Source organism: Mustela putorius, unplaced genomic scaffold, assembly GCF_011764305.1.
Source record: "Mustela putorius furo isolate JIRA1106 unplaced genomic scaffold, ASM1176430v1.1 tig00003972_pilon_pilon_pilon, whole genome shotgun sequence".
NCBI classification, from domain to species: Eukaryota; Metazoa; Chordata; class Mammalia; order Carnivora; family Mustelidae; genus Mustela; species Mustela putorius.
In genome coordinates this window covers 22,607,396-22,633,121 of record NW_025422115.1, presented here as the reverse complement: position 1 = coordinate 22,633,121, position 25,726 = coordinate 22,607,396, and the positions used below count along the sequence as shown (strand labels likewise).

Below are 25,726 nucleotides of genomic sequence, written 5' to 3'. Positions count from 1 at the left end.
GTAATGCTGGCTGTCCTAACTCAGGCTCGTGTCTCAGATGCCTGGGTTTTGGTCTTCTTGACCAGAGACTCCCTGAGACTCCCTGAGAGCAGAATCAGGGCAACTGCAGGATGACCCCAGCAAATTTCCTTTTATTGAGGTTAATTTTGCACTCTGTATACAAAACAAGGGTGAGCAAGGTAAACTTCTAATATTCTCAAGGCTTGGCCCCAGTCATGGACTGACAGTTTGTTGTAGGGTGGGCATAATCTGTGGTTTAAGTCCCCAGTCCTGATTTAAGTGGACGGTGCTTTCCAAAACCACCCACTCCCCAGAATAGAGGACTCGAGACACGGCAAAGAAGACTAGTGGAGATCTGCTGGGAAAGCCTCATGTCCCAAATGAGACAACAGAGACTCCAGCAAGTAAGGGACACTGCCAACTAGGGGGCGAGTGGACACTGTCACCTGTCTGTATTCCTATCTGTATTTGTGTCCCTTCCCCATCAGAGGTCAGCATTCTAGAACTAAGCTCAGAATATTGAAATGGGACTGTTATGGCAAAAGCAGTTCCCTGCAGGAAAACAGTGCATTGTCATCTAAGGCTCTGGCTATAGTAGGGTTGGGACATCCCAAATTTAAAACTGCTTCCCTTCTATACGTGATTAGGAAAACGATGACGTCATTATTTCCCCGGGTGGGTGTCACTAAAACGAGCGCCATGTTTTAAACTGATTTGTGAAAGACACACATGTCACAGAAGCCAAAGGTTATTGTCCATAATGTCATTACTAAAAAGCATCACACATTATAAAATATTTAGCGAAAAAATGTAGCCCAGCTTTAGAAATTGTGATCTTTAAATCCCCTGAAAGGTTTTAGAGAGTAAAATAAAGAAATTAAGATTGTGGAGGTTCACTTTTGAAATTTTCATTCAAGCCACACATTTAGACTCTTGTTAATTGCTGCTTTGATGGACTGTGGCACAAGGAGCCAAAGCCTCAGATGGGAGCCAAGGCCAGGCTGGAGGAGGAGCAGTGGGGGGAGTGGGAAGGGCCAGAGAGGCAGGGAGATGGAGAGGAGGAGGGGCTGGGTGGGTGGGGGGAGAGAGTCCTAGAGGGGCCAGAGGACACCTAAAGGTTGGAAAGATGAAGACAGAAGGAGGGAAGGTGGAGGGCCGCCAAACGTACCAGCGGTGGTTATGAACACAAGACCATTTTAATTTCTTGGTATCCCAAGTCCATTTGAAGAGGATCTTACCTTTGATCCTCTCTGCCCCAGCTAAAGCTGCTTGAAAAGATTCACATGCAAACATTGACATGTTTCACAAGTCATGGTCAACAGTTTTACCACATTTCGTCCATATACTTAAAATACACTGGAAACATTTTTAAAAATTTTTTTATTTTAATTGCATTTCGAAGACAAGACAGCATTCCACTCCCAACGCATAACAGTCTTTTTAAACCAAGCCCCTCCTACTGTACTCTTTGTAAAAGAGGAAATGATTGGCTTACCTCGGGCTCTTCCCTAGTAAAAAAATTATTTCATATTTTTTTAAACACAGCCACGCCCACCCTCTTGGAACCAGCCCCGTGTAGGTTTGGATCCAGACCTGCCCGTAGCAGATTCAGAGGGTTTTTTTCCCCCCTCCTCCCACCATCCCCCCACCAGGTGAGCTGAGTGTGTGCAGAATACTGAACGCATGTGTGTAGCCCCGACGCCCCAGATACCTGAGTGTCTGGTTTTTCAACCGTAAAGGCGGGAGGGTTTGGCGAACGAATGAGAAGTGAGGAAACGCTTAGCGCAAAGGGAAAAAAGAGAGAAAGACATACAGAAAAAAGGTTATGGAGGCCAGCGAGAGGCGGCCCCCTCTCCCCCGCGCCAGCAGCCCAACACACTCCCCGAGACGTCCCACCACCTTCTCCTCCGCATTTTTCGCGCTGCCCGCTGCAGAGCGCCCGCGCACAGGTACCACCAGAGTGTGCAAAACACGGAAAGTTTTTGCCCGCGCCATGGCGCAAAACACAAGACAGCCCGTTCCCCAGTACGAGTACACAGTCGGCGGGTAATCTGGGGGTGCCAGGGATGCGAATTGGGGGACACTTGAGCATATCATGCACAGGCGGACACAATATGGACACCAACACACACCAACGACAAGCTGTCTGAGTCCAAGCAGCAGTGCCAGGCGAGGCGGGGGCGCACCTTCCCCAACGACCCCAGCCCACCACGGCCCCAACCGGCCTAGCCTGGGGAACCCCGGGGCCCCTCCCCGGCAGTTCCTGGCTCACCTGAAGCCCCCTTCTTTCTTGCCGGCCCCCACCCCAGGACTGGGGGCATCTTACGGTCGCTGACGCTGGCTTGTCCAGCCGGAAACGACCCTCAGTGTTGCTCGGCACCACTTTTCTCCCTGGAGGGCACATACTTCGACCACCCAAGCCCAACCGAGGCCCCCTCCCGCTCCCAGGGCAAAGTTAGGGCCCCTCACTGGAACTTTCTAGCAGTCTCTTCCCGCCTCGGCCTGGACCCCCTCCTCCCGCCGCCAGGCCCTGAGCTCCACCGGGCAGCCCTGCCACCCCCTCCCGGGGTCCCCCGGCGGCCCTGCTCCCCGCGGGCAGAGTCCGCCGCATTACCTAGAAGCAGCAGGCGGTGCGTACACATGTACCCCATCTTTTCCTCCTGGAGTTGTTTGTCGATGAGCTTGCTGCGTTTCTTCTCTGCGCGCTTCTGGGCGCGCTTCTCCAGGGCTTCCTTGCGCATCTGTCTGCGCTTCTCCGCCAGAGGAATCTTCTTGACCTTGGGGCTGTGCGAGGCTTTAGGCTGGGGGCTCTCAGCTCGGCCGAAGCAGCCCCCGAAGGCCTGCATGAGGAAGTTGCGGAGCAAGTTGCGCCGGGGCTTTCGGCGGCGGCGATTTCGCCGGGGCTGCAGCCAGCGGCGGCATCCGGAGGTCCCATCGTCGGACTCATCGCTGCTGTGGTCGTCGCTGCTGACCGACCCCTCGTCGTCGTCGCGGCTGCGGCCAGACCTGCCCCGCCAGGCAAATGCGCGAGTAGGCTGCGGAGTAGGCGGATCGGCAGCCTGGATCTCGGGGCTGGGGGGTCTAAGGAAGCGCAGCTTGGGTCGGGCTCCAGACGCAGGGGCGGCAGGGGCTGCCCGGGCGGCAGGAGCAGCTGCCCCGGCGGCTGGAGCGGCTGGGGCGGCTGGGGCGGCTGGAGCGGCTGGAGCGGCTGGAGCGGCTGGAGCGTCAGGGGCGGCTGGGGCTGCCCCGGCGGCGGGAGCGTCAGGGGCGGCTGGGGCTGCCCCGGCGGCGGGAGCGTCAGGGGCGGCTGGGGCTGCCCCGGCGGCGGGAGCGTCAGGGGCGGCAGGAGCGGCTGCCCCGGCGGCTGGAGTGTCAGGGGCAGCCGCGGCTGCCCCGGCGGCTGGAGCAGCAGGCTTGGCCCCGGCGTCCGGGGCTCCGTCCCCCGGAGAGGGGACTTTTCCTTCTTCCGCAGCAGCTGCGGCTGAGCCTCCTTCCATCTCGGCTGCTTCTCCCTCAACTGGGGGTCTCTCTCCCTCTGCTCGCTCTCTCTTAACTGGGGCTCGGGAGACCTCGATGGGCGGGCCGTCAAGCGCGATTGGGGGGCTGTCCATGTTGACGGGAGCGTCGTCGACCCCAACGGGGGCGCTACCAATCTCGAGCGGGGGTCCGGAGATCTCCATCGGGGGGCTGTCGCCCGCGAAGTGTGGAGGAGATCTGACAGCCTCTCGGGATGGGCTGCCGATGGCGGCTGGGACCCAGAGGGGGGGCTCGTTCGCGGCGGGAGCGAGGAGGACCGCACTCGAGACCGCGGCTGCCGCGGACTGGCCGCCGCTGCCGCCGCTGCCGCCGCCGCCGCCGCCAACGCCGTCGATTTGTGGGATAGCTCGGGGGAGCCCAGGGGGTGGGCTGTCGTCCCCAAAGGCTGCTCCATCAAACTCAAATGGCATAGCCTCCTCAGGGGGAGGGCTGCGGTCTCCTCCAAAGCCTGCGTTTGCAGGTCTGAGAGCTTGGGGCTCCTGGGGAGGCGTGCTAAAGACCCCCGCACCTGGGCCTCCTGGAGCGAGGTCTGAGACCTGCAGGAGAGGCTGGCTGCCACCTCCCTGGGCAGGCTGCTCAAACTCAAAGGGCATGGCTTCCTCGGGTGGAGGGCTGTAGCCTCCCAGGCCTGGTCTGGCATCACCGAAGGCTCCGGGCTCCTTGAGCGCTGGGCCAAAGACCTCCAGGCCTGAACGGGCCCCAGCGGTGTCTCCAGGCTGCTCCGGGGTAGGCCAGAAGCCTCCTGAGCAGGGCTGCTCGACCTCGAAGGGCATGGCTTCCTCAGGAGGTGGGCTGTAGCCTCCATGGGCTCCTGCTTCTTCGATGGCCTCTCCCACGTTCTGGAAGTTGGGCCTGGAGACCTCTGGGGGTCCACAGGCCTCGCCTTCAATCTCGATGGGGACGGGCTCGCTGTGAGGCGATTCGGTCTCCATCTCTTCGGCTGCGCCAGGCCCAGGACTGGGGGCAGCTGCCCCTGGGGCCTCCAAAGATGGTTGCTCGGGCTGTTCCCCGAGTTCAAGGGGGATATCGCGTTGTCCTGACATATTATTGCCGTCGAGGCAGTTGCGCACGCCCATAACACGGTGGCGGACTCTTAAAATAAACTTGGGGCCCCGTAAGACGGAGCACCCAACCGAACTAGGGTGAAGAAAAAAATTTCCAAAAAATTCAAAGTACTAGCTAGAAAGTTCTCCAACCTCACTTTCCAACCCTCTCGAGGTCAGGGGGTTCAGGGCCTCAAACCCAAGACGGTGGCGGAAGCAACTCTATTGTTGCTGGTGGAGTCTTGGCTCCTTCCTGGCCACGTTTTATCCCCTCAGGCTGCCCCCTGGCCCCCCCTTTGGCCTGCCCTTGTCCCCTCCTCTTGCTCTCTGCTCCAGGCCAGCCCCGCCTGCTTGGATCTGAGGAGCGTGCCGATTCGGTCCGAAAATCGCTGGTAGTGCTCGCTGTCTGCCGCCAGAGGACGCCGGCCCCGGTGCCCAGGCGGCTCCGGGAGCCGGATCCTGGCGCCGGTAGCCCCGGACTTTGGGTAAGGGGGCTGATGAGCGCAGGCCTCGCAGGGATGTTTGGGCTCCTTCCACTCCTCTCCCTGACTGATTTGGAGTCTTTCTCCTCTCTTATTATCCCCTGGCCAGAGAGAGAGAGCTCTCCTGCGTTGCGGGACACGTGACGCAAGACGTGGGCCCCGGGCAGCTTGAGCGCAGGAGCTGAAACCCTCCCTCCTGGACCCAAATGACTCTCCTCGGGGGGGGGGGGAACTGCAGGAGGGTTTCATCACCCCAGGATACCCCTGAGCCGCGGCCCCCGGACCCGGGCAGCCTCCCACCTTAAGCTCCAAGTCCGGAGTGCAAGGGTTCGGGCGCGTGGGAAGGGGGCACGGGTGCGCGCGGGGATGCGACAGGTGGTCGTGAGCCCACCGGCGGAGCAGACAGGAGGCGAGGGGCGAGGGGCTGCCGCGTGTGCGCACATAATTTGTTTTTAAAATGCCTTGAGGTACTTTCCGCCGTTTCTGCAGCTTTTGTTTGCCGGCTCGCGGAGACCGGCTCCAGTAAAGCACTTCAGAGTTCCCCATCCCCACCACACTCCGGGGGTCCTCGCCGTAGCCTAGGGTGGCGCAGGCAAGGGTTGCCACCCTTTATGTGGATAATGATGCAGGGGAATTAAGAGGGTCTTCGGCACGTTCCATGGAGACCCTCTAAGTGTAGTTACCGCGGCATTGAACGCGGGTTGGGGGGGGGCACACACGGAGACCCCGTCCAGCGCAGGCCTCAGAGTTCCGGGGGTCTTACTGTTCTGGGGACGGGCTAAGGGGATTTCAGTTGGGATTTATGGTCGGCTTGGCGCGGTCTCGAAAGACTGGACAACCCTGTGCGCGCTGAACCCAAAGACAGACACCGTGCCGCGCCGGCGGCAGCCGCTAAAATGTGCCGCTTATCCGCCTCTGGTGCCGGCTGCCGGGGGTCGGTCAGCCGCTCCAGGTCCTCTCCAGCCCCTCAGCAGCCCCCTCCCAGCCCCTCTCCTCTCGCTGTGGGTATCCCAGAGCAGCGGCTTCACTTTTCCACTGCTAACTCCCTCAGAGGCGGCACTGAGCCCGGCCACAAGTCCCGCGGTCGCCTGGCTGCGCTCCTGTCGCCGAAGCTCGTGGGGGCTTAGAACCGGCTGGGGAAAATACCCGCACCGCCCGGGTGGGCTGGGTGCGTGCACGCGCACCGCTCTGGGTCTGGGGTCTGGAGTCTGGAGTCTGCGGAGGGATTTGAGCCGCGGGGGGAAAAAAAAAAATTGCTGCTTGCGGGTCACGTACGACCCGGGACGTGGCCATGAGGTCTGTCTCGCCAGCGGGCGACGCGGACCTGCAAGCCACCTTTAGGTGCAAGGCATCCGGGCATGAGCCAGGTGGTCGCTTGGCGCGCGGGCGAGAGAGAGGGCACGATGAGTGTTAGGAGGGGTGGGCTGCGGGGAGCGGGAGCGGGAGCGCCGCTTGGATCGCTGTGTCTGCGAGCCGCAGGCGGGCGAACGACGCACCGCTCAATCTCGTTAGGTCGAACGCTTCCCTCTTAGAACGACGGGACCACAGCCACGGCGCATCCTGGCCCCGCATCCACCATCCATGTGGCCTTGCTGCAGAGGAGAGCTGACAAAGTCGGACTCTGGGCAACGCGTGGGACCCCCCAAAGGCGTATCATGTCAGGTGTAGGGGTCTACACCCTTGGAAATGCCACCACTGAACTTTGGCTCAAACTTTGTCCAACTGTGCCCACACGTGACGGCCCAACCCTTTAAGCATCCACTGAATGGGCCAACTGGGTCGCGACCGTCAACCCACTCCCCTCCGACCCCAGCGCTGGGTCAGCCATTGGGCTGGGGTCACGCCAATCAAGGTTGCCTGGCGAATGAGCAGGGGGCTTCGGACCGGAAACCGGATATGAATGGGAGGTCCAACAGGGGGCGCCGCGTTGGAACGCCCTAAGAGGTTGTGCTCCTGGGGTGGTTGGAAGCGGCCGGTGGGCCGGCGTATGGCGGCCAGGCCTGGGAAGCCACGAGGCTGCCTGGCGCCGTGGGGTCACTCTTCCTGAAGCCACATGTCACCAAGGCTGGAAGGGAAGGTCGGGGGCTGCCAGGGGCCAACCTTAGGTATCGCTGGGGGCGGTGGGCAAACCCACCCGACCGAGGGGACCGCCGCAGAGGACAGGCGAGGAGGAAGAAAATGTCTGAGGCCTGGCGGTAGAGAGCCAGGCCCCGAGGAGAGACAGGGCTCGCTGCCCCGATGCAGAGGAGCAGTCCCAGACGGCTGAGGAGTCGAGGCCCCAGGGATGCTGCGCCCTGCTGAGCTAGAAGGTCAGTAGACCTTGGGGTCTGGAGCCCCAGAAGGACGGTTTCTCCCCTCCGCTTGGACTCTGTCCCCAAGCACTGTCGATCCAGGAATGGGTGCACGGCCTCTTTTTCTGACATCCTCATGGGCCTGTGGGACCCCTTTGTTCAACACTCTTGGGTATCTCGATCCTTTGCCTGGAGAGCACAACTACTGAGGGGATGAAGGCTGAGCAGACACCAGGCCTCCAGCCTCGAGGATGAGGGTCATAAAAAGGAAAGCAAAGACCTCTCCAGGGGCTGGGGGCCCCTGCGAGTCTTGATGGGGACAATGGCGTTTCAGAGGGGCCTGCCTACCAGTGGGGGGGAGGGGGATGGGAGGAATGGGCGATGTGAGCCTACCCTGAACAAGACCCCGTAGGGGGGAGCAAGGGACACCATGTGGAGTCTCAGAGGGGCAGGGAGAGTGAAAGTGGTACAGACTGGGGTAGGACCTCTCGGGGGTAGCTGGAAACTAAAGGGCAAGCACTTTTGAGGTTGTTTGGGTAGGAAATAGAGCAGATGTTGAATGGTTTTGGTCCTGCAAGTAGGGTCTGAGCCTGGTTTTAGTAAAAGATGGAGGCCATGTGGGGGGATGGTCCCGATGGAGAGAATACCGGAAGCTGTGGCTGGTCATGACCTCTAAGGCAGCAAGAAGGCTGAAGGAAGGGACTCCAGAGGGATCCCAAAGGGCCCTTTTCTAGCACAGAAGGTGGAGAAGCCAAAGTCTGAAGTTCCGAAGGAAGGTAAAGACCTAAGTTCAAAGAGGCAGCCGTCCTTCTAGGGTATGAAATGACTGATCAGAGACCCCCCTCGAGGGGAAGAATATGTTTGGTGATAGAATCTTGAACACTTGGAGCGCCGGAGAGGAAAAGGAAAGATGTCTCCGGACAGTGGGTTCAGAAGGGACTGGTGGGGGTATGCGGGAGGGGAGAATCAGAGACGCTCAGAGCACCCAATGGAGATTATGGCTTCTTAGCCTCTGCACTGTTCACATCAGGGCCCGCTGACTCTCTGCTGTGGATTGTCCGGGGCACCATAGGGCGTTAGCAGCATCCCTGGCCTCTACCCACTAGATGCCAGTAGCAGCCCCTTAGTTGTAGCAACCGAAAATGTAGACTCTGCCAAATGTCCTCTGGGGGGCAAAATCGCCCCCGGATGAAACCACTGCTGTTGGCTGAGAAAGGACCCTTAGACCTGAGTAGGAATTACCTTAATTTAAAGGTAAATGAAGACTGGGAAGAAGAAAAGCCCACAGTTTAACTCCAGTGTTCTCCATTTTTATCTGTTCTGATTTTTTTTTTCTTTTTCTGTAGGGATTGGCCACCAGAGTCTGAAAACCCCAGATCACTTATGTGAAGGGGTTCAAAGCTGAAACCGTCACGGAACAGAGTGGGATGAGACACCTCAGAAGTGAGGCCAGATGTTTGAGGAACTGGCTGACACGGGAGGCAGCTGATGTGCCCAGCCCCAGGGACCCGAGGAGCCTGGTGCGGTAAGCGCTGGGGACGGCCGCGGCCACGGGTGGGCTGACTGGGGCCACTGTGGTTGGTAGGGCTGTCTGGTGAGCCTTCTGGCTCAAGACAGAAATGTGGCCTTGCTCTGGATAGAGCTGGCGAGCAACACGTGGTGGTGGGCAGCCGAGTCCAGACCGCTAGTTCTGGATGGATTTCTTGACTCAAGGAAAGAGGTCACTATCTGATAGGAATAAGCAGGAACAAGGAAGCAAAGCTGGTAAATGAGTTCACACAGATCACAAAGAGGAAGGCAAGAGAGGCTCGGCCTGGTGCCTGAGAGAACAGGGAGCTGGGGCGAAGGACAGAAGCTGTGTGCCAGGGTCTGGGCCCTGTTCCCGCAGGGCATGCGGTAAGCGAGTGTGTATCCATCAGAGAAGGAAAGGCTTGGCTATCAACATCCCGGGGAAGGGTTCTGGGAAGTGGTGTATCCTCAGCTACTTAAAAAGACAGATTTTCTACACTCGATGAATTAAGGAAGGAACAGCAAACACCGCTCACGTTTCAGTTAAACTGCATTTCGGAGGCAAGTCAGCCTGTTCACCACAGGGCCCAGGCCCCTCAGATGGAGTAATGGGCGGACAAGTGAGCAACCCCCAGCGGGAAGAACGCATCCTTCACTGTCGCCTCTCCGGGCAGCACCGCTGGCATCTGCAAGGACCTGGTCCCCTTCCTGGGTGACCCCATGTGGCGCCCTAGGCTTCCCAAACTCAGTCTTCCTGCTCTGGTTGACACCTCCCCGCTGGCACGCGGGGGATTCTTATCTTAGTAGTTCGGATGCTTATATTGGGGGATTCTGACTCGTTGCCAAAAGCACAAGCACATCCAGGGCTGGAGGAGCTGCCTGTCAACTTCCCTTCTGAGTTCGTCCCTGTATCTGTGAAAGGGAAAGCAGAGCAGACAGGGAAGGAGGTGCGAGAGGGAAAGGAGCAGAAACTAAGAATAAGATCCTTTGTCAGCGGTGGGATTTCCTCCTAGCTTACGGCTTGGGGCTGGGGGTGGGGTGGCGCTTGCAGAAGAGTGGTCTCTGAGGCCCACCGCCGTGCCTGTTGTCAGTGGCTTTCTTTCCAGTGAGGAAAAGGAGAATCTTTTCGCCGGTGGTGAGGGAAAAAAAAAAAAAGCAGAAAGGAGAAAACCTGGGGAAGAGAATTGAGGCACCTATTCCATTTCTCAGCCTCCCAGTGACAAATGCTTTCTGAGTGCTGACTGAGTAGCCGTAAGACTTTGAAGCTGGTCGGTTAATTACTGTTCAATTAAGACTTGCTGGGCCCATCCTTTCCCTCCCCGCATCTCCTCTGCCAGCCGTGGCCGGTGGAGGCAGCAGCAGCCTGCTGTCTGCCGAAGGGTCTGCGTGACCAGGCTGCTCCGACAAATGCCAGCTCGAGAGAAAATGCCTCAAATGGAGGTTAGGAGCAGGTGCAGGGCTGATATTAAAGACAGTCGGAACCAGACTTAGGAGAATACTCGATGGGCTCAGATTAAAAAGCCCTGAGCTGGAGCCGCAGGGGCCAAGGGTCTCCTGTCAGGAATTCAGACCCCCTCGTTCAGCTCAAGAGCTAAACTCCGCAGCCCTCGACTTGGAAGGGCTCCCCGTCTCTGCTGCAGCCAGACACACGACTGTCCTCGGACCACCCGTGCTGCTACGGCGGGTCCACACGTTCTTGGCAGGCACCTGAACTGGGCTCCTTCTCCGGGCTCGGCCATGATGCAGCAGAGAGGGGAGGGGAGGGGAGAAGTGGTCTTTCCAGAAGAGATGAACAGTGCCCCGGGCAGGGAGGCTAAGAGAGGGGTAAAAGTGGGGGCTGGGAGGTCACAAGGGAAACCCTGAGGTAAATTAGGCTTTAGTGGAAGCTCTGTCTAAAAAATGTCAGTAACCACGGTGGGGATTCCAGGCCCCGTGATTCGACTGTAAGGGGAATGGCGTATTTCCTGTTTGCGCCTGGCCTCCATTTCCCAGAGCCCATCGGAATGGAGATAGCAGTGGAAGCCAGGGTGCTCAGAACTGACTCTTGCCTGGGGGGAGGAGAAACGGGTCATCTTCAGCTGGTGGCAGTCAGTCCTCAGCCAGTTCGAGACGTGGGGCCTCTCCCTGAGCCAAAATCCAAGATTCAGCATTTGAACTCAAAAACAAGATTTCCTGGGTTTTAAATCTTTTTCATTTGGTCAAAACAATTGAGGCATGAGTACAAAAACCCCACCGCACCTAGAAAATTGAAATTTCTGGCCCGGTCTGTAGAGCCCCTCTGAGGGAAAGTGACCCTCCTCGTGCCTCTGTGCAGTCCCAGGGGAGGGGGCGGGTCCTCCACCACTAGGTGTGGCTCTTCGAAGTGCTCTTCCTGACCTTGCTTCCGCGGCCACCAGACTGTTGGAAGACAGCGGTAAAGTCTCTCCTTACTTCTTCCTCCAACTCTTCCTACCCCTATGGATGGGCTCTGTGACTCCCTATCTCCAAATCTTACCTTCTGTTCCTTCCCTAGTGTTCTTGTCATTGTCTTCCAGGTTGTTCTGTGATCCCCGGCCCCAAACCTTCCTGCACATATGGACACCCCTTTCCATCTGTACACACAGCTTAGTGGTACCCCGGCGTTTCTGATAGCTGCGGCCCCTGTTAATTTGCAGCATGCTCATCCTAAAATAAGCTCATAGAATAAAAATAGGCCATGTCCACAGGCGAAGCCAGGCAGGCAGCCTCCCCAATTCTACCTTGCAGCAGGGACTTTGCTGACGGGGGTGGGGGTGGGGTGGAGGGGTGCTGTGGCGCCAGCTCCTCTTGGATGTCCTGCCGTGACTGGCTGAGCCCTGTCAACAGGTGACAGTGGCTCTGCACTGCAGACTCTTGGCCTTGGAGAGAACTAAGTCACTAGGCTGTTCCCTCTGGCTCCTCTTGCTCTGACTTAGCTGGGTACCAGCCCCAGGATCAGTGCCAGGGATGGGGAGTGGGGTGTGTGAGAAAAAAAGGGGAGTGGAACCAAACATTAGTAAAATAAAAAACAAAAATGGGATGTCAAATCATTAATTTGACTTTTTTTTTTTTTTTAAAAAAAAACATTGTGTTGTTATCCCAGGCATTTGCAACAAGGGAAGATTGGTTTAGGGGGAAATGCAAAAAACAAACAAAAAACCCCCAAACACCTTAGCTATTAGAAGGCCTTGCAATATAGAAACAGACACCCAATAGATCTCTCTAACTGTGGCATTAAAATCGCATGGGAGAGGAGCAATTAAGGGGAAAAAAAAGTCTGAAAAAGCTCCCAGGGGGAAAGGATAATAACAAACACCAAGGCAGAGCAGACCAGGTTATCCCAACTAGCTGCAGCCTCCGAGCCGTGTTTGTGGGCTGGGCCTAACCAGGACACTCCTAAGTGCTACCGAAGACTGTATCCAACACCCGTGGTCAGCTGGCCGGCGCTGCTGCCCGCTGCTCTCTCCCAGAGCCTTGGCATCAGCAGGCTGCCGTGTGCTCAGTGTGGGGCTGGCCGTGGGCCGCCCACTCCCACTCGCAAAAGCTTGTTTCCACACACAAAGATCAGGGAGCAGGTGAGGGAGAGCAGCACACAGAAGACAACCGCTGCACATGTGCTCTGAAGGACGGCCCCCCTTTTTCCCCTCAGGCCAGTAACAAGACACTGGGGTTCTTCTGGATTCTCTAACTTGCCTTTTTAAACTTTTTTTTTTTTTTTTGCCACCCATTCAAAAACAGACTGGATAAAATCAGAATCAGAACAACACAAAACAGATTTCTTCACAACTGATGCTTTTTATTTGATCGGTCTTGCACATTTCTTGGCCCCAATAGTGTTAAAATCGTGGATAGAGTCAAATTGGGCAACGCTGGGCTTCCATGAACCTGCAGTGCATTTGGAGCTGAAGGGGACGCTAGGAACACACTACATTTTCCACGTGAAGAAACCGAGGGAGGCAATGAGGTGCTGGGTCTGACCCAAGGCCGCTGGGTGGGACTAGGCCTAGAAGATTCTTAGGTCCATCCCTGGGGTGTCCCGATTTAGGAAACGGCCGTTAGCATAAAAGCCCTGCAGTGCAGACAAGGAATTCCATCCCTCATCCTGGAACATGAGGATTCAAGATGTAATTTGAGGATTTCATCCCCTTTGCTGGGAGGCTTCTAAGAGCAGGGCCGCCTTGTGCTGCCCTATGACGTCACTCAGCTCTGGAAACTTAATTTGATTTTAGTGATTTGTTTTTCTGTGATAGGTCACCTTTCTGTTAAGATATATACTTTCCCCAATACCACGGTTTCTGCTCAGTTTCCCCTCAACAGTCTCCTTCTGGGTAAGGAGCAGCGATGACATGGGTAAATTAAGTAAGATCCACTCAGGTAGTTAAAACAAAGGAAAAGAGCTCATTCTTACCCACACTGAATTTTCAGCTTCCTCGTGAGATCTTCGGTCCCAGCTGCTAAAAGTGAGGGCGAATAGAGTAAAGGGTTGTGAGGAGTTCTGGGGGGTGCTGGCGGCGGGGGGGGGGGGGGCTCTAGCCCCCATTAAAGAAACATCCTCTTAAAACACTTCCAAACTGTAAAATTCCCAGTTCTTGAATTCTGATAAACATAAGTTTTGTTTGCCCAACTTCAGAAGTAAACCTACGCCAGCTGTTTGCCAGCACACACTATCTGAACACTGCTATGACTTTCCAAGTCAAAAAAATTGAGTTACAAGAGGGTCTTTGTCCAAGAAAAAGCACATTTCCAGTAAGTAAATGATTGATGTAGTAAAGGAAAACCCTAAATGCCAGAGCGCACCATCCCCTTTAACCAGAGCTATTCCCTCCTCCCTGTCCATGTGAGATACACAACCAGCTAGTAATTCACTTCTGGGGGCAACTAGAAGGTCTGAGTTTTCAGGGCGAATTTCCTCACCAGACACACCCCACCCAAATTGAAAGGGCAAGTGATCCCATTCAAATGCTAACCCCAATTTAGCAGGGTGAAACAAAGGGCCAGTTTGGAGACTAGGGAGTTGGGAATGCTCAGCAGAATTTGCCAGAAATGCCTGGGGTGGGGGTTGGAGGGAGGCATGGAGCACCAGTGTCTCAGGTAGAAAGAGGGTCTGAAGTGTCTCCACAGCAAAACCCCTTCCTCGGGTGGGTGCGGAGCGCCTCCTAGGAGTTCCACATATTCCTCAGTAGTTCTCTGTAGTCCCTAATGGCTTTTCCACCCTGGAATGGGGGGGGGGGGTTGTGGGGGGTGGAGGTGGGGAGGGAGCCGAGTGGGGGAGGGGCTGTGTGGGTGGGCAACAGACTTTCACAGTCAAAGGCAGTTTATACCGAAGAGTGTGTCTGAAAGAGGGCAAACTACTTGTTTGTTCCTACATGGGGGCCACCCCCTCTCCAGTAAGGAGGTGGGTGTAGTGCTCACAATTAAGAAAGCAAGCCTCCCAATATGCAGGTTTCTGGTTAAAAACAGACCAAGACTGGCCTGAAAAGTGTGTGCTTAGGCACTGAGGACTTCTTTAAACACTTATTTATTCTTCCTGCAACAAAGCAACATGCTAATTTCTCTAATGAAAAACCTCGCTCTGCAGGAAAAGGGGGTCCCCAGACTACCCAGTCTGGGAAGAGGGCTCCCAACACCAAATCAAGCCAACCCAAACCCTGGCTTCTGTTGCACACTCACTAGACACATTTTACTTGGTGAACTCGGGCTGCTAAGACATTACCAGAGGAAAAACACTTAATGCCACAGAAAGGAACAGCATCTCTGCTGACATAGAGCAGAAATTGCAACTTTGGGGAGCTCATCTCACTTAGGCAATCTCCCACATTAAGCCAAAGGCAGGGCACGCCTGGCCCTTCTGCAGGTCCTCGGCAGCCTCCAGCCTTCGGACACCTGCCCGCTGCCCAAGGAAGCCCCCTGCTCACAAGTGCCTTCCCAGCACTTCCTAGTTAAGACCATAAACCCGACCAACAGTCATTAGTCAGCGCCGCAGCCGGCAGAACTGTGTTCCAGGGTGCCGAGGCGCCCTTCGTAGGGGAGAGACAGGGAAGGAAGACGATGGACAGTGTTCTTTCTGTCTTCCCTTTTTCTTAAGAGTCTATAAACCCGACCGATCTTTTCATTTGAAGCCTCAGAACGCTTTGCCCCCCCCTTCCGCCCCCAACTTCCTGATCATCAGACTAGCTCAAACCGGCGCAAATCAAGACGCGCGCGCACCAAGAACAAATCAGTTTCCATATTGGATGAGGTTTTGTAACATATATTTCACTTCTCAGTCTTTCTCCAGGGTTGGCGAGTAAGGCACACTTTATGCTCCGAGGATGCGTTACCGGACTGCAGCCGTTTTTGTCCTCTGGCAACAGGGTGGTTTCACCTCCCGGTTACAGATTCCAAACTTAGCTCCACCCGAGCTGAAAATGGCGGGTGCGCCGCCTCCCCTCCCCGAGGCTGCCCAAGCCTCCGGCCCCTGCCCCCTTTCGACCGACCCAAGGACGCAAGTCCAATCAGACACCTTTCCCCGGCTCGGCGGAGCCGCGCTCTGTGGGGACTCAGTGTAGAGTATCCTGATGAGAGACGCGACCCTCTCTCCAGCCCCGTTTCGTGGGTCGCTTTATCTTTCCGCTCGGCACTGCCTTGCGGCCCTCTTAACCCCACTCTTCCATCCCCAGGGCCTTGCGCAGACAGCCCCAGACCTCTCCGGCCAAGCTGCACCCAGCCCCGTCGCCAGATCAACTGCGCCAAAACCTTAGCGATGCCCCGACGTGACCAAGCTCGTGCCACCAACTCTGGGAGCCTGTAGGGGTACCCCCTATGACCCCGTACCTTCTCTGCCAGCCCTCCAAGTACGCGTAACTCGTGGGGAACCGCCGGCCAGCCTGGAGAGGTCGGCTCTGGAGCGCGCGGGCAGGTGCGCACGCTCTTTGCGGCGTGCTTGGCCCCGTGCGCGCCCGGAGGCGAGTGGCGGCGGCCAGGACTGGCGCACAGGGGCGGGAGCCCTGGCGCCGAGGTCCCACGGCTCCAAATTGGCAGCGTTAGGACCTGGGCTCCGGGCTCCCAGCGCCTTAAAGCGCCGCGCGCGACTTTTCCCGGAGCCGGCAGTCTCCGGACTTCTCGCCCAATCCCAGTGTGATTACTTTTCGCACATTGCAACAGTGTCGCTACAGCGCGGCCGCTCTCGCACGGTGAAAGTTGGCGCTTGCACTTAAGAACTACGTTTCGGGCGCCCGCCAAGGCCAACTGGTTTGAGACTAGTGTTTAAGAGGAAAAAAGGCATGTAAAACAAGTGACTTACCCGTGCCTTTGGGTGTGCAGCTCGAAACCTGGGGCGCGCCGGGGGTTCAGTCGCGCGTCCTGGACACCAGCGCGGAGACCTCAGGCTGTCTCCAGCGGGGCGCGCGGAGCGCCCCGCCGTCCAACAAGCCTTTGGCCACCTGGGCGCTGCCGGCGTCCTCCCAGCGGCCTGGGGAGCCTCCCCCGGCTCGTCCTGGCCCCCAGCCTCCCCGCTCAGGCTAGCTGAGCCCACTGGCCTCCCGCATTCCTCCTAACCTGCCTTTCCTTCTCCTCCCTCCCTCCCTCCCGCGGCTCCCACACCGACCCCGGTTTGGCGGCGGGCAACTAACCTGAATCAAAGAAAACAAGGAGAATCTGGACGGCGTCCTCCATTAGTGACGCCGGATGGGGATGGGTCCCCTTTTGGAAGGGGACTCCGGGGATGGGTCGCGGCGGGTGGGCTTCTTCGGCTTGCAGCGGCGCTGCTGCTGCTTCTCCTTTGGCTCCTCGGATTCTTCGGGGTCCCTCGGATCCTTGTCCTCGGGCTCGGGCTCGGGCTCCTCCCCCTGTCTGGGGTTCTGGGGCTCCTGAGTGCTGGGCTGCGCGCGACTCGGGGAGGCGTCGGGGCTCCGCAATCTCAGAGCGTTCAGACGCTCGGTGAGAGATTGGCCGAAGGTGGTGTGCTTTGGCACCACGGGGCCGCGCTCGTCTTCTGGCTCGGTCTCGGGCTCAGTGGCGGGGGCGGTCTCAGGCTCGGTCTCGAAGTCGGTCTCGGATTCGATTTCAGACTCGGTCTCGGTCTCGGTCTCAGATTCGTAGTCAAACTCTTCCTCGTACTCTAGGCACTCGGGGAGGGACAGCTCGAGGTCTCCCTCTTCGTGCTCGTGGTCAGATTCGGGGGGCTCGGGGAATACCTGGGCGGCGGAGCGGTGGTGGGCGTTAAGGAAGCTCCGGCGCTGCTGGGCGGCCGCGCGCTGCTGGGCGCGGGCGTTGGAGGTGGCAAGGGCGCGGAGGAGCGCGATGGAGCAGGAGAGCCAGAGGAGCGCGGTGGCTGCCCGGCGGCCGATGGGTGGGCACAGATCGTTGTAGTTGTGGCGAGCTCGGCGCCACTGCTGAGCCCGGGACCTACGATCCATTCTCTTAGGCGCACACCGAGAAGACCACCCGCCCTCTGGCTCTGCAGAGAGCGGCTCCGATGCGCATTGGCTGCTAGAGCCGAAAAAGGTGCACCCCACGAGGTGAGAAGCTGGGTCCGGAGGTCCCAGCCCCACCTCGGTGTGAGGGGAAAAGGGGAAGCACCTACCTGCCTGACCACTCAACTTTCTAAAGCTCCGCGCCCCTGCTTGCCTGTCCGAGTAAGAAGAAGGGAAGGGGAAAAAAGGAGAAAAAGTCTTCCTCCGCCTCGGCTCCTCTCTCTAAGTCTCAGACTCTGCAGTCTAAGACCCGGGAGAGGTGCCTCCGCTGGTCCTCTCGCCTGGGAGAGGAAAGAGGAGACTGAGGTGGAGGACGCGGCGGAGAGGTTCTGCAAAGTTGCGCGCCCGGACTTCTGCCGGGCATGTGCAGTACGGAGGCGGGGGCGCCTCCCCGCGAGCTGCGCGGTGGCGCCGAGCCCGTGGCGCAGACCCTAGTGGGCCGGCAGGTGGCAGGAGGGAACCTTGTTTGAAAGGATTTGGGCGAAGCGAGGAGCGGGGGGTCTGGCGGGTGCCAAGGACCAAAACAAGTGAGCGAGCTAGCCACAGGTTAGGGTACTTGGGCAGCTGGGCATGGTTCTCCATGGGGTGCATACCCCTCCCCAACTCCTGGGTAATTGGTAAAATGCAGCTAAAAACCAGACCGCAAAATTGCAGATACTCGGCAGAACAAAACGAGGGGTCTGTGCATGGGTATTAGTGATCAGCCCCGGGCGATTTCCAAGGGCTTAATAGTTTGAGGATGGTAACCTCAGGCATTCATTAATCATGAAACCACCTTTGGCTGATCTGTTATAGTGACTGTAATTAGAGCGTTTCCAAAAAGTACCCCTCTACCAGCCCCCTGCTCCGTCATCTCAATTGGCTAATTACCTCATGGACAAATAAGCGTCTTTTCCAGGAGGATCCCCACACACAGGGTGATGGTTTTTGCAAGTCCACAGCCCGTCAGTGCACTGCCATGCCATAAACTCGCGCCCAGGACATGTGCTGGAAAGACGCCTCGGATTAGCTGGAACCACCGGTTCACGGGAGTCTTTGCTGCGCGGATGTTCAGTGCGTACAGCCCGGTTCTCTGCCTCTGTGGGGCGCTGCAGGCCGGCTCGCTGTCCAGGCGTTCTTACGGGGTACCCCTTGGAGCTCTTTCATTTCATACACGGATAGGTTTTCAACAAAGCTAATTCATTGAAGGGATGTTTATTGAGTGCCTAGCGTGTGCCAAGCTCTGTTCCAGGTGCTGAAGGTAAAGTTAAAAAGGAAAAAAACCAACTACCCGCAACATTAAGAAAAGCCTGTTGAAGGCTAATCTGCTGTTAATTAGAGCATTAAATCACTCAGAATCCCCCCTTGCCCACCAGTATTTAATCCACCTTGAATTCGCCATGAGAAAACTATTGGGTCAATCAGAGCATTGAAGTTAGGTGTTGTAGCTAGACACCCCTCGACTTGGAGGCCAGAAGGTTGGAGGAAATTCATACATCTCTTTCTCAGCCCTGGAAAATCAAGTGAACTCCATGTCCCCCTAAAGGGGGATCCCTGGGTGATCTTTGCTCGGAAAAGTGTGCCCCTTGGGGAGCTCTTGTGTTCCATCTGTAACCAGACTGCTGTTTCTGGTTGTGCGTGATGCCTTCCTGGTTAAAGTACCGGGTGCCTCTTTCGTCAAAGCGGCGGCAAGTTCAAGGGTAGTGTGATTCAGAGCCACACCATCTTCCTAGAGTCCTCGGACGTGTCAACAAAGTTGGGATGCATGGTTTTTTTTTGTATTTGGTTTTGGTTTGGGTCTTTGAGTCAATATGGGGGAATATTGGAGAAGCATGATCTCTTATAATTCTACTTTCCCTTTTGAGGTCATCCACCAGGCTTTCCCTCCTGGTACTCCCTTCTTGGTGGCTAATGAGTCACGTGCCTGCAGCTGCACTCAGCATAGTGGAGCTGGTCCTCATGCCTTCAACACTGTGCCCACGTATAGCGGTCACATCCCGAGTGTAGACCTTAGCAAGCTTCTAGCAACCGCCTTTGCCGTGTTGAGGGTTTTTTTTTTGTTTCTGCATCTTGGCTGTGGACGTTCTTGAATGTTCTTGGCTTCTGGGCTGTGTCCATCTTTTGTCTTGTGTTCTTTGAGTTCCTTTGCAGTATTAAAATACTGATGGGTCTAATAAAGTAGAATTGATTTGGCAAACCCCATAAAAGGACAAGTGTCTGTTTTCTAGTATTGCCCGACTTGTTGCAGAGACACTGAGAGGGTTTTACTATATCACAAGTGCCTGCTTCCAGTCATCACAGGGATATTAGTATGGGACACTGAACGGGCTGTTTGCAGCTGTGCATCTCAAATCCTTATCTCTCAGCCCCCATCCAGGAGGAACATCTCTAAAGGTTTTGCCCACATCGACCCCCCTGCTTTATTTCTTTCAATTAGCACAGCCCCACCAACGCTGCGTGGAACATAAAGACATCGGTGGTTCAGGTGATTTTCAAGGCACACTGGGAAAAAAAAATCAGGACTATGTGGGTGCTGGTGAATGCCTTTTCGATGGAGACGAACACCGGCTCTCAGCACCGAAGTGGATTATGATTCTTGAGTGTTCGTAAGAAAGCGCTTGGTTTTGCAAAAGGAGTGCTTTATGCTTATAATGGAGATGGCAGCCCCGAGCTGATCCGCTAATATAGATACACTGAGATTGCCTGCATTATTAACAAATGTGCATTACATAATATGTATTTTTGGACTAGATTCTGCATTAGTAATGCACTTTCTTTGCAAGATGCATTTTAATCAGCAAATGAACGTTTAACAAAACACTGCATCTTAGAGCCCTAGTCCTGTATAGTTACAAATACATTCTGGTGCACATTCCACGCAGGCTCCGGGAGGAGCAGCAGGACCACGCTGAAATACTGCTCTGTCTCGCACTTAGGGCCGAGGTCGAGCAAATGGATCTGTGCAGAAAATGCTGTTTAAAATGCATTACGTGCACGACTTTAAAAAGTGCTTGCTGCAGAGTGAATTTCAAAAAGGAGCAAGCGGGTGATGAACGACCTCAGGTTGTTAGCGGCAGAGGAACAAGGGGCTCTGTCTGTCTGCCGGTCAATAAAGTGTGGTCTTATGTCACCTTCGGGCTCCGCCGGAGGGAGGCTCCAGAACCTGTTGGACGGTTCCCGTTCATCAGAGCATCATACAATAAGGTTCTGATTGGGATGAATTGTGGAGAATTTTGTCTTCAGGCCCTTCAAGGATTGTCCTGTGGAACAGGCAGTGAGATGTATTTTACGTGGCTCCAGAGGGCAAGATTCTAACCTATGGGTAGTAGTTACAACAGGCAAATTTCAGCTCAACCCAAGGAAGAACATTCTAGCAATTAGGGCTCTGAAATGGAATGGCTGTCAGGAGGCAGTTGGCTCTTTGTCAGAAGCGGTGTTAAATCAAAGGACAGATGAGCACATACTGGAGATGTTTTCCGTGGGACTCATGAGCTGGGCAGAGCTGGAACTCGATGCGCGCCAAAATTCTTTTCAACTCGGATCCCGATGCCGTGAGAGGCATTTGGAGACCTTGGAAGAGGGGCTGGGGGCTCTACTGATGGACGTGCCCTTCCGACTCTGCTTCTATTTTAGAAGCATTTGAAAGTACAGGCGGCTCAGTGACAGGAAGGAATGTTCGGGTGGCAGTTTCAGGACATGAGCAAACAGGTGTATGCCTAGGGAACTGGCGGGGCTGGGGTGCGTGGCTTTCCTAATCAGGCTCCGAGGCGCTTTCCTCCACGGCTTTCTTTTTCTTTTTCTTTTCTTTTCTTTTTTTTTTTTTTTTAAAGATTTTATTTATTTTATTTGACAGAGATTACAAGTAGGCAGAGAGGCAGGCAGAGAGAGAGGGGATGGGTAGCAGGCTCCCTGATGAGCAGAGAGCCCGATGCGGGGCTTGATCCCAGGACCCTGGGATCATGACCTGAGCCGAAGGCAGAGGCTTTAACCCACTGAAGCCGCCCAGGCGCCCCACCTCCACGGCTTTCTTGTTGGAGCAAAGAAAATCATCAAATCTGTCTGTTCATTCTGTTGGTCCTCTGCCTCTCCTCCCAGAAATTAGGAATGAACTTGGCTGTTTGGCAATAGGGAGTCGAGTGACTTTCTGTGAGCGAGACGCTGTCCTGGACCCTGGGGGGCTGCGGGGTGGTCACTGAGTCACTGAGAACGTACCACAGCTCACCCTCCAACGTGTGTGTCAGAGTAAGGGGCCCCCAGATTCGAAAAAGCAGACTGCCAACAGTGCCGAATGATACAGACTGCCGGCAGTGCCGAATGATAAGCCGTGCGCGAGGCCCCGGAGCTGCCAAGGGCAGCGGGTGACTGCGCACAAGTAGAGGGGAAACCCGTCTGCTGGGTTTGAAAAAGGTGCCCCCCCCCCCGCTCCCCAGGTCAAACTTTTGAGATTTTCTTGCTTTTTAAAAGTTCAGGAGAGGATTGCTTCCCATCTCATCTATTCGGGTGAGCCCATCGTGTACATGGCCTGTGCTGGGTGCTCGGGGGGGAGACCGAGATGAATCATGCTGAGTTCTCAAAAGGCTTAACAGTTGTCATGGGTCCCACAGACACCAGCAGAGTTTCCAAGGGGAGAGGCGAGATAAAAGATTGGTTCTCCTCTGCCAGGTGAATGGGTATAATCATTCTTGAATGTAATTTTTTGGACAGTTATTGGAAAGGACTGTTTTTTCAAGATGGAGAGCTTTTCAAACTTTCTTTGGGGTAGAAATGAATTCAGGGAGTTTGAAGTATTCTCCACCCCTGACTGTGGCAATCAGCCAGAAAATCTCACCCCCACTGAGAATTTGGCATTGCCCGCACCCCCCAGGAGGTCTGGGCGCAGTATGGAAGCACGTGGCTCATTTCTCCAGGGCGCTATTTCACTCTTTTGCTCAGACAGCACTGAAAGCAGTTGGCTCTGACCAGTGGCAGTAGTGACAACCCCAAGCTCCCGGTTTTGTGGTTTGGGGGGAATGCCATCCAGAGCTAAGGCAAATGATGGGGTGAAATAATCTTTTTGACACGGCTGTATTCTGCCCAGGCCATCGCTGGGATTATAATGCTCTATTCGTGTCCTTGGTTTTTAAGCAGAGACAGGATCAGAAGTGAACCAGCTTCCCGTGTCCAGAGCTGTTAGGAGTTGTCCTCTCAGGAATGGCCTTTCTCTCCCTGGGGTTTGTGCCTTCCCAGGGTTGGCCCATCCATCAGCAGCCACTTACCTCTCCACCTGCCTGCCCGCCTCTACCACGGGGCACTCTCTGGGCTCCTCAGCCAACAGGGAATGTCTAGAAGCCCCTCAGTTAGGCAGAGTTTAAGCCTAGGTACCCGGGGCCCTTGTCGGGCGCGGTGCCGCCTTTTCTCCACTTCGGCTCTAGCTGTTGGCTTTCGTGTGGCCCCTGCTTTACACTCTGGACTCTGGCCGTGGGCTTGGCTTTATCCTGTAGAAATCGGGACTGGGTTCTGTCCATCTGCCTGCCCCCAGCTTACGCTTCAGCATGCCTGGCTCTTTCCCACGGCCAGCTGAGACAGCGGCGTCCCAGAGTGTCCACAGTCCAGGTGATGCCAGTGTCCGATGTCCCCACCCCCATGCACACCAGCTTCCTCCTGTAGCTGGTGGGCTGCTTGTCGCAGAAAACTCCCCTCCGGGATTTAGCTACTTTCCAGCTCTCCACATCATCCCGCCCTTACTGCTGGCTACCAGCACCGACAGAGAGCCTCAGAGTTGTTTTTCTCCCGTCTGCTGCGAATCTGACTCACCCCTGCAGATCTGGAGGGGGGAGTGAGCGAGCGAGCCACGTGCCCAAAGGGGAGAAACTCTTAGCAGTGTCATGGTTCAGGCACACGCTCATAGAAACCCTTTCAGCTCGAGCTCTTCAAAATATGATTAGACCAATTTTACATGTCTAGTCACCGAGGCTCTGGTAGATTGGGACTGTTTCTATATGTGCAAAGTGAAGTGGGGAATTGGGGCAATTATCTTCAGGCAAATGGCTCTGGGCTCTGTAATCAGTCGGTCCTGGTAACGGGGAATCAGCCTCATTCACTGTAGCACTGCTTTGAGTTAAAGAGGATTCTAGGTATTTGTTATTTGATCTGGGCTTTGTTTTTCCAAAAGGCAGTCTGGGGAAGCTGCATCCCATGCTGCACAGGTGTGAGGGTGTGTGGCTCCCTTGGCAGCAGGACACTGCTGACCAGTCGGATGTGGGGGACAGTGACATGGGTCTGTACGTGAGCTGCAATTCAACTGACCACATCTGTTTCTGGTGGAGGCGGCTCTGGGTTCGCCTCTCTTTTTCTCCTCCCTCCTTCCTTCCTTGTGCCTAAGGATCTAGAGACATGGGCCAGGGGGTCGACAGGGTCGTCTCTGTGCCAGGACCATCCAGATTCCAACGGGGCTCAAGGACGGACATGAACTGCGCGTGCTTTATAAAAGTAGGAGAGTAGCACAACAGAAATGAACAAAATCAGAAATGAGATGAGATGAAATTCCAGAAATGAAAACTCGTCGTCGGCTGGCCGTGGCTTTTCCCTCTTCCACTCATTGTTTTGGCTAAACATCATTGTAAATTGTGGATTTTTCCCTTAGCTGGTCTAGAAATATGCTCACAAAACAGCCATTACTTCCCTCTCTTCACTCAGGGAGCAAGAGAAGACTCGTATTTTTCCAAAGCACAGAGGGCTGTTTTGGTTTGAGGCAAATACAGACTAGAACAATCCTTGCCATTAGGAAGCCAACCAGTGGATAACCAGGGTCACATGGGGCCTGCCGGGGGACCCTGGGCACAAGATCCTGGCTAGGGAGCCCAGATGGAAGATTCTTGCCCGTCCATTTCCCATATCTCCCTCACCCACACTCGTGCTCAGAGTCCAGGAGCGAGAGGACCCGATCAATAAGCACCCAGCAAGGAAGTGGTGGGCTGGAGCTGGCCGTGGGAGTATGCTGAGGAGGCACGAGGGGTTTCGTGTAGACCCTTGGAAGTCTTCGTCTCTGTCACTCTGAAATTTCCTTGCTTAATTAGCCAAACCTAAAACTTCCTTTTCACATTTGAGATAAGAGGGTTTTGCAAAACATCTAGCCAGACTATTGTGGGATAATGTGGCTTGTGTTTTTTTTTAATTACCGATAGCTACTTTTTCCTGCTCCGTTTGTTAAACTGTAGTATCTTTCTCTAGTGTTTTACTGTGATTAGTTGACAGCCTTTATGATCACTGTTTCATACTGTGTTTTAAGATCTGTTGGGGCACATGCCTTCTTACAGGATATTATCTTAGAACCCTCTGATAGTTTTGCCCATTTATTTTCCTATAGAATTTAAGAATCATTTTTATAAAGTTCTGTAATGACCTTGGTGATACTTTGATTGGAATTGCATTCAATCTATAAATTAAGTTGGGAAATACTGTCATCTTCCTTGTGTTTAGCCCTAAGCCCCAGTATGATGTCACTCTTCATTTCCTTGAGTTTCCATCTCTCCCATTAAGGATTTGTGTTTTCGTTATATAATTCTTATATATCATATGTAGAGTTTGAAATGTGAAAATAGATCATGTGTTTCCCAAGTATTGTTACTTTTGTTGCTATTGTGAATGGGCTCTCTTTTTTCATTATATTTGCAGGCTGTTTATTATGTGTTTATGGGAATGGTATTGATTTTGTGCATTTTTCTCATAGTTTGCGACTTCTAGAATTGCTTGGTTTATGAGGCAACCAGCAGGCTGCTTAAGCAGTGAAGGTTGCAGAGAATTTTGTAGAAGGGATTCCTGCGTAAGAGAGAGAGGCAAATTAAGTCAGCTGTCGCCAAATGCCAATGCACGGTGAATGGAGAAAAATTAAAGACAACGTGGTGGGCTTGTCACCGGGCTCAGGTCATTCAGAGAAGGGACAAAGGGATGATTCTTTTTTGTTTTTAAGACTTTATTTCTAAGTGGTCTCTACTCCCAGCATGGGGCTCAAACTTAACAGCCCCGAGATTAAGAGTTGCGCTCTCCACCGACCAAGCCAGCTGGGCGCCCCGGGGACTCTTCCCGATCACAGAACCTACAGAAACTTCCCTCCTGTTAGCCTGTCAGCGGCACCTCTTTCTGAATCACAACAGATAGTAAGTAGAGATTTTTGTTTTAAGGTTGTAGAGAGATAAGAATTTTGTTTTTATTCCATTAAAAAAAATGATTTTAGGGGCGCCTAGGTGGCTCAGTCGTTAAGTGTCTGCTTTCAGCTCAGGTCATGATCCCGGGGTCCTGGGATCGAAGCCCATATTGGGCTCCCTGCTCAGTGGGGAGCCTGCTTCTCCCTCTCCCTCTGTCCCTCCCCTGGCTTGTGTTCCCTCTCTTGCTGTCTTTCTGTGTCAAATAAATAAATAAAATTTAAAAAATAAAATAAAATGATTTTACTTCTATTA

At 54.9% G+C, this 25,726-nt stretch overlaps 2 protein-coding genes and 1 long non-coding RNA gene across 7 annotated transcripts in view; 1 reads left to right on the top strand and 2 right to left on the bottom strand.

The window, feature by feature from the left end:
- GNAS (GNAS complex locus) overlaps positions 1-4,628 on the bottom strand; it is a 53,975-nt gene extending 49,347 nt beyond the window's left edge. For all 4 annotated transcript variants that reach the window (XM_045070763.1, XM_045070764.1, XM_045070765.1 and 1 more), the window contains exon 1: positions 2,615-4,628. In XM_045070763.1, coding sequence (XP_044926698.1) covers positions 2,615-4,613 — 1,999 coding nt within the window. In that variant the 5' untranslated portion in view covers positions 4,614-4,628. The remainder of the gene's footprint in view (positions 1-2,614) is intronic.
- LOC106003427 (neuroendocrine secretory protein 55) overlaps positions 1-17,678 on the bottom strand; it is a 60,238-nt gene extending 42,560 nt beyond the window's left edge. For both annotated transcript variants that reach the window (XM_013060157.2, XM_045070772.1), the window contains exon 1: positions 16,470-17,678. In XM_013060157.2, the coding sequence (XP_012915611.1) occupies positions 16,512-17,255 (744 nt within the window). In that variant the 5' untranslated portion in view covers positions 17,256-17,678 and the 3' untranslated portion in view covers positions 16,470-16,511. The remainder of the gene's footprint in view (positions 1-16,469) is intronic.
- On the top strand, positions 6,966-16,558 carry LOC106006587. Its single transcript, XR_001180730.2, has 3 exons — positions 6,966-7,371; positions 8,700-8,878; positions 15,519-16,558. It is a non-coding gene; the product is annotated as an uncharacterized LOC106006587 (long non-coding RNA).
- Positions 17,679-25,726: the final 8,048 nt, after the last annotated feature.